General features: G+C 42.8%; 1 protein-coding gene across 1 annotated transcript in view; it reads right to left on the bottom strand.

The window, feature by feature from the left end:
- The window catches only part of foxo3b (forkhead box O3b), a 42,048-nt gene extending 38,072 nt beyond the window's left edge, over nucleotides 1–3,976 (bottom strand). The window contains exons 1-2 of the mRNA XM_044048720.1: nucleotides 3,741–3,976; nucleotides 2,817–3,549 (exon numbers count right to left, since the gene is read on the bottom strand). Of these exons, the coding sequence (XP_043904655.1) occupies nucleotides 2,817–3,377 (561 nt within the window). The 5' untranslated portion in view covers nucleotides 3,378–3,549; nucleotides 3,741–3,976. The remainder of the gene's footprint in view (nucleotides 1–2,816; nucleotides 3,550–3,740) is intronic.
- Between the last annotated feature and the right edge of the window lie 3,021 nt (nucleotides 3,977–6,997).

A 6,997-nucleotide genomic window follows, 5' to 3' on the forward strand; every position in this document is an offset into this window, starting at 1 on the left:
TGTTCCATTTGCTTGTGTGAAATACAGAAACGATGGTAAGATTTCAGTCGTGCAGCGGCCCATGGTGTGTCAGACCTTGGAGTGCTATCACAATGTCTGATTTTCGTTTTTTAATCAACACCTTGCTTTGAAAAGTAGAGACATGTTCTTCCATTAACCCCTTTTCCCGTTTGACAATGGAACCCAGCTGAACGCGAACATTGCCTAAATTTTAATTTGGTTCACAGAGCAGATCAACTCAATGTCCAACTGTGCACAACTGAGATTATACATCAAATGTTGTGTAAGACCAAGGAAATGTCTGAACATTATGTTTCCAATAAAAGTCCATGCAGTGGCCTGTATTAAAGGTAATCTAAGGCAATAAAAGATTTCCTCCAAAATGTACTTGGCTGTCTCAACCCTTTACCTTGGCTAATGGTTAACTGACAGAGATATTAAGCAGCATGACGTCAGTGGGAACCTGGGAGAGAAACCCACTGGGATTACTGAGATTTGCTGAGCAAATCTCCTCAACAAAGGTGCCGTGGCTGCATGAAACTGTAGGTGTTCAAACCCGGCCCTGTGTAAATGTGAAACCTTAGAGTCACTGAGAGTGAACCGACGAGCAGAGGAGCTCTGAAAAAGTCACATGAGCAGAGGTAGACTTCTGAACACCTGGCTCTGCAGACCGTCTTAGGTTTCATGGGCTTTTATTTTTTACTTAAACCGAAGTGTAGCATGAGATGGGTTCAGGTCTTGAACACACAGTATGTACTTGTTACTTCTCTCAATCAAAACAATAAGAGGAGACCTTGTCTGAGGAGTGTGGAATCATGGGAATTGTTGTCTGGGAAAAGCTTCGGAGGCAGATGTCTTGGCAAAAAGCAACGAGAAGACAAAAACACATAAAAACGTCATATATGGTAGTATGCAAATGTGGTTGCGCATTTGCTATGTGCTTTATGGTAGACATGGAGGTAACCTGAAGTCTGTGTGATACACAGGAGAGTCATAGGAGAGTATGTAGTTAATACAAGTTCTGTAAAGCCTCCATGGTCACTTCACTGTAAAGCAGAGGACTTCATTATAAAATGGTCCATTACCTTGAATAGAAATACAGATTTCTATTGATTTAAAGGGTGTTGGAAACGGTATGGCTTATGTAAGTGCACTACAGCGATACATATGTATATACCATTAGTCATTTTTTGATATTTTAATGCAGGAGGTTACATATTAGATCTTTAAATGCAGAGGAGTTGTTTTTGTTAATGAACATCTAAACTCTGTAGTACACTGCAGCTCTGTGTCCATAACTGGAGCATGTCGTGAAAAGAGTCCCATAAGAAAAGTTAAAAACAGGCTGTGTGAGCTACAGCCAACGTTTACTGACCGTGGACCGTGTGTAACACTAAACCACCTGCAGCCTGGCCCTCATGCCCAGAATTCCTGGACTAACAGCCCTGCATGGTAATGGTGAACTTGGCCTTGGCTTGGTGGGGCTTCACACACACACACACACACACACACACACAACCTCCTTCTTTGCTTTTCATTGGACCATATCACATAGCAAAACCTGAGAAGCCCCCACCCACAAAATATGGCCTTTATGTTCCATACCCCATGGGACTATTGTGACGGGTGTTAATCTCTGCCCTCTGACCTCTTTCTTCGCCTCCCTCTTTACGCGGGGTTCCATATGTCTTTTTGGGTTTCCACATCAGACGCTTGAGAAGAAGCTTTACCCTTAATAGCTCTCCCAAACTCACACAGTAACCCAGTGGTTATGTAATTCCCCCGTGGCCGTATCAGCAGCCTTGGCAGTTGCCTACCTAACCCAGGAGACTGACACATCCCTGCCAAGGTTTACATAACAAATGGCAAACAGGGTAATACCTCTGTGGCTACTGTAGCAAGACGGAAGTGAAGCCTTGCTATGTAAAAACAAAAAAAGGTCAACCAGGTCAAGGTTACATGCAAACCACGAAAAAGCCTATACAAGACAGTGAAGTGCATTCAAAATGGATCTTCACTGTACAGGATCTGCCATTGTGACATGTTGTTTACATTCGGCCTCTGTTCCTGTTAATGGATTTAGCTGCTGCTGCCGATCAGTTCACTGCACACTTATGTAATTGTGTCATTCTGAGCGGCCTTAAACAAGATTGCGTCACTCAAAAAAAAAACCCGGGCTACTGTGTTTCCAGACTAACCGGTTGCAACGTTTCTGTTTGCTCTAATTCCAAACATGTGACTGTGGCTGAAGCCTCAAGAGGAAAATTACGCACATAACTCATCAGAAAAGAGTCAAGGAAGCACAACAGAGGGAGGGAGGGGAGACAGGACAAAGAACATTCATCTGATGGTTGGATATTTGAGTCACAAAATGGAATGGGGGGTGTACATGTGTGCATTACACCGTTTTCACCATTATCATTTTCTATGATTTTACTATGAAGCACATTGCATGTAAATGTAATCTTCATTACAGGTACAACATCATGTTTGTTTTGGTGAATTAAAAAAATATTTAGATAATTAAGTGTAGGATACTAAACCCTATGCAGGGATGAATAACCTTTAACCTTTAAAGCCCCACTGTTGTGATTTTGTTTTCTGATTTATCTGTTGTTATTATTATTACCATTAGAATGAAGGCTGTGTAATGGGAGCCAGCTTTTCTAAATAGTCGCTCATAAAAACCAGAGAGTGTGCGTGAGTGTGTGTGTGAGTGAGTGGGTATACAAGCCACATGCTATTTGTTTTTGTTTTGATGGAGGAGGGAGGGGGGCTGGGTGGGTGAGCGAGAGAGCGAGTGGGACGACTCTTACCTTCCAGCCTGCAGAGCTGTTGCTGTCGCCTTTGTCTTTGAAGTAAGGGATGGATCTCACCATCCAGTCGTATATTTGGGACAGTGTCAGTCTCTTGTCGGGTGCGCTCTCGATGGCTTTGGTTATCAGGTCAGCGTAGGAGAGATTCCCCCACGCGTTGCGGCGCGAGGACGCTTTCCTCGGGGTCTGCTGTGCAGCCAGGCTGCTGGGAGTCAGCGCGCCGGAGGTGGCCGACGGGGAGTGCGCGGAGCGCGGGGAGCCTCCGCTCTCCTGTCCGGGGGACGAGAGGGATCCGTCGGCAGCGCCGGGGCTGTTGCTGTTCTGGTCTTCTGTCGCCACACCAGAACCGTTGATAGTAACAGCCGTGGGGGTGGCACAGTCCTCTTCATCGTCCTCTTCCTCGGGGATAATATCAGTGTCGTTGCTCTCCGGTTTCGCCGCGCTCGAGTCTGGTCGCGGCAGCGGCCAGGTGCAAGATCTGGGCCGCTTCTGAGGCTCGAAGTCCGGGTCGATGGCCACGTCCGAGTCCATGAGTGGCTCGGCCAGCGGCGCCTCAGCCATGATGCTGCCGCGCGAGTAGCAACCCTGGCCCTGCTGTCAGGCGAATAAAGTTAAAAGACAAGAAATGGAGAGCTGTCAAAGTCGCGTCCCATGAATGCGCGCACCCGTCCTTTGTTGCTATTCCACACCAGCGAAGTCCCAACAGGGTCAAGAGCAACTTAGTGATCAGCGCCTGTGAAACACACACACACACACGCGAATTATGACACATCACGTCATAAAAACACAACAACCAGCTGAACAATGTCATCATGAAGTCATTCACAAAAAATGCTACACAATAAAAGGAGAGAAGATACAAGGATCTGAGTGATCCACCTCCTGGAGATCAATCAAGGAGAAAAAAACTCCAACCTTAATTACCTTCACAGTCCGTCCGCTCACAACCGAATATAAAAACACACACAAGAAGATAATTAGATCCCGGATCGTTCACAGATACTTCCCGATGACATGTTGACTCCTTTTACTCCTCAAGTGCGTTCAACGATAGACATAGAGATAGAGAGAGACAGACAGAGGCGCGTAAGTAAGTCAGTGTCAATGTGGAATAAGACTGCCACCTCACTCTGCATGGGTTACTACTGTATGACATACACACACACACACACACAGTCACGCACACACACGCAGAGACACACACTCACAATCACACACACACACACACACACACTAGGCCGGCCCCCTGGATCATATGCATGGAATCGCCTTTTAAAGAGACATTACAGTGCTACAGTCGTGCAGGAGGAGGTGAGGACAGGACACGTCCTGACATGTTTACTGTGACATGTTAAGAAAAGAAGTACAGTAGTTTGATGACCTACATTCAAAACTTTAGTGAGAGGAAATAGTTTTAATCCCAGTGTTTAAAATGTAATAATAAAAAGTGGAGTGAGTGAGAAAAACTTACATTTTTGGGAGAAAAACAACAGTTCCGTAGTTGTTCTAAATGATACATATACATATATATATTATTTCTTTTTCTATACAAGCAGTTTTGTAATAAGATAACGACAGTGGGTTCAGGGTTTGGGGAGTTTAGGTGTGTTACAAGTTTCTACTTTGATAAAAACGTAGAAATAAGCCCATAATGACTTATTATTATTAAACATTATGCACACATAGCCTAGTTAGTTTTGTTCCAAAATCAGTCAATTGACAATATTTTGTAAAATAGCCAATATTAACATTCAGTAAGATACAGAAATGAAAAGTCAGGTAAAAAAAAGAGTAATGTTGTAGTAGTTGTTAATTACAACGATAAATAGATATATAGCCAAAGGATTCTGAAAAGATAGTGTCACAAAAAACCTGCAAATTTTAATATCATTCCTGTCCTGCCAAAGAAAACATTAATAAGAGCAGTATTTATAAATGATGAGGGAGAAAACTATACTAATATTACTCCTTACGTCATGTCATATTCTTTGGCTGCTGTGGCCACGTTCTTGACTGAATGGTGGTTTGGAAATATAATAACACACAAAGCACTGATTCCAGGTTCTCTATATTCAATTCCGCCATCATCGTGTTGCTTCTGAGTGATTTAAGCTGGTTGTGCCTTTAATCACTGAGCCAGGCTGTCAATCATCCTTGTCACGGTGCCCAGACCACGCCCCCTACGGGCTCTAAAGGTGATGTCATCCCGTTTATTAGCCAGAGATGAGGGCAGAGAAATCCTAGATGGTTCTCCATCCTGTAAGTGATGCTCTGGACCTCCTCCTCCTCCACCTCCTCCTCCTCCTCCTCCACCTCGACTGGATCAAAACAGCCTCGTCTTCTTTGTTTCCATCGAGGACTGAATCCGGTGCAAGGTGCGCGTGCTCGTCCTGTGTGCAGGAATGCATGTTCATAACAACAGTATTAACCTTTAATTTTACTGCATGGAATCATGTTTTTTTTTTAATGATGTGTGTGTGTGTGTGTGTGTGTGTGTCTGTGTGTTTGGACAATCACAACAATATGCGACTATTATTATATTACTACTGTGATTTATTTATGTGCTTATAACATTTGATAAGGGCATTGGTTCCACTCCAGTTTTTCCTGTTATTTAAAACATACAATTTAATAAATCCAATTATATCTTGGATTTTTGTTTGTAGGGAAACTCCATTGGCTCACAGATAGACTATCTCCACTTGCTGTCCACTTTATTAGGTACACGGGACACCCAGTAAAATGGCAGGTGCCACTCTCCTTCAGTGTTTGACATGTTTTTTCCAACCAGTCTGGTCATTCTCCTCCGATCTCTATCGTCAGCAATTAATATTTGCTGCTGCTCATTGGATATAACTTTGGACAATTTTTTGTAAACTCTATGAATGGTTTGGCATAAAAATCACATTAGATCAGCAGTTTCTGAAACACTCAGACCGGCCAGTCTTGGAATAAACAACCATGCACCAAGTCACTTAAATCACATTAAAAGTCACTTAAATCACATTTCTCACCCAGGTTGTCTTTACCATGTCTACAGGCCGCAATCCTTGCTGCTATGTGATTGCTTGAGTAGACACTTGTAGTAACAAGTACTTGGAACAGGTGTCCCTAATAAAGTGAGTATAAAACGGAAGAAAACGATTGTGTAATTGCATTCGCCGATTCACATTTAATCAAGACAGATTGCTCCAGCGCTAACGCTCATTTGCAGCTCCAGTCTGCAGCCAGAAACCGTACAGGATTACCGTCTAGACGCACAACGTGTGATGGTTTTTGTTTCCTCACATCAAAGAGAATACCTGACGCAGCAGTTTGGTTCCTGCACTGGGGAGTTTACTGCTCACACGGGGAAGTTTTGGACGTTTGAGTGTGTGTGTGTGCATCGACTTTGTATTTATACTGAAATAAAACAAGGGCTTTTTCTTTGTCTTTTGGTCTCACAATGAACCCAATACTCAGACGACGGCCTACTCAAATGTCTGAAGACAAAGCCGTGTAACTAACAAAAGGCTGCTTTAGAATACATTCTACTTTGCATCTGCTCTTATAGTGAGTACATTTGTCTTTGGTTATGGTTTGCAGAGTTATTCATAAAGTACAAAATCATTTTTATGATTCTTCTTTTTTTCCTGCTCAACCACAACATCTACTCTTGACCTTGGCGCACACATAAAACTGCTGATATACAGCACATAGCATATATTTGCCTACAGTCCTATTTGATTAGATAGTGGTGATCTAGGACACAGGACATGTGTATATATATATATATATATATATATGTATATATGTGTACATACAGTATGTGACAATTCCCTAAGTCCCTGGGTGCAATAGCTCTCTGGCCATTGGCCAATTCATTGTGCACTTGGATAAATCAGCTTTACCTTAAATGCCTCCTCTGAAGGCCATATTCCTGTTGCACAAGAAGACACACGCACACACAGCAGCAGCAGCCTCATATAGATTATAGTCACGTAACATCGAGCGGGTGTAGCTCAATCCAGCGACCTAAATAAAGATACAGTATATGATAACAAATAGTGCATTTAAGTACAATACACATTGAAATTGTCGAAAGTCTATTCACATTTACAGGTTGTTGATCTTTTGTCCTATTATGAAAATGTAATGAAATGTAGAAAACTATCAGGACACATATTTTCCAGAGTTCCAAT

The sequence above is a fragment of the Solea senegalensis genome, linkage group LG17 (genome assembly GCF_019176455.1).
Source record: "Solea senegalensis isolate Sse05_10M linkage group LG17, IFAPA_SoseM_1, whole genome shotgun sequence".
Classification (NCBI taxonomy): domain Eukaryota; kingdom Metazoa; phylum Chordata; class Actinopteri; order Pleuronectiformes; family Soleidae; genus Solea; species Solea senegalensis.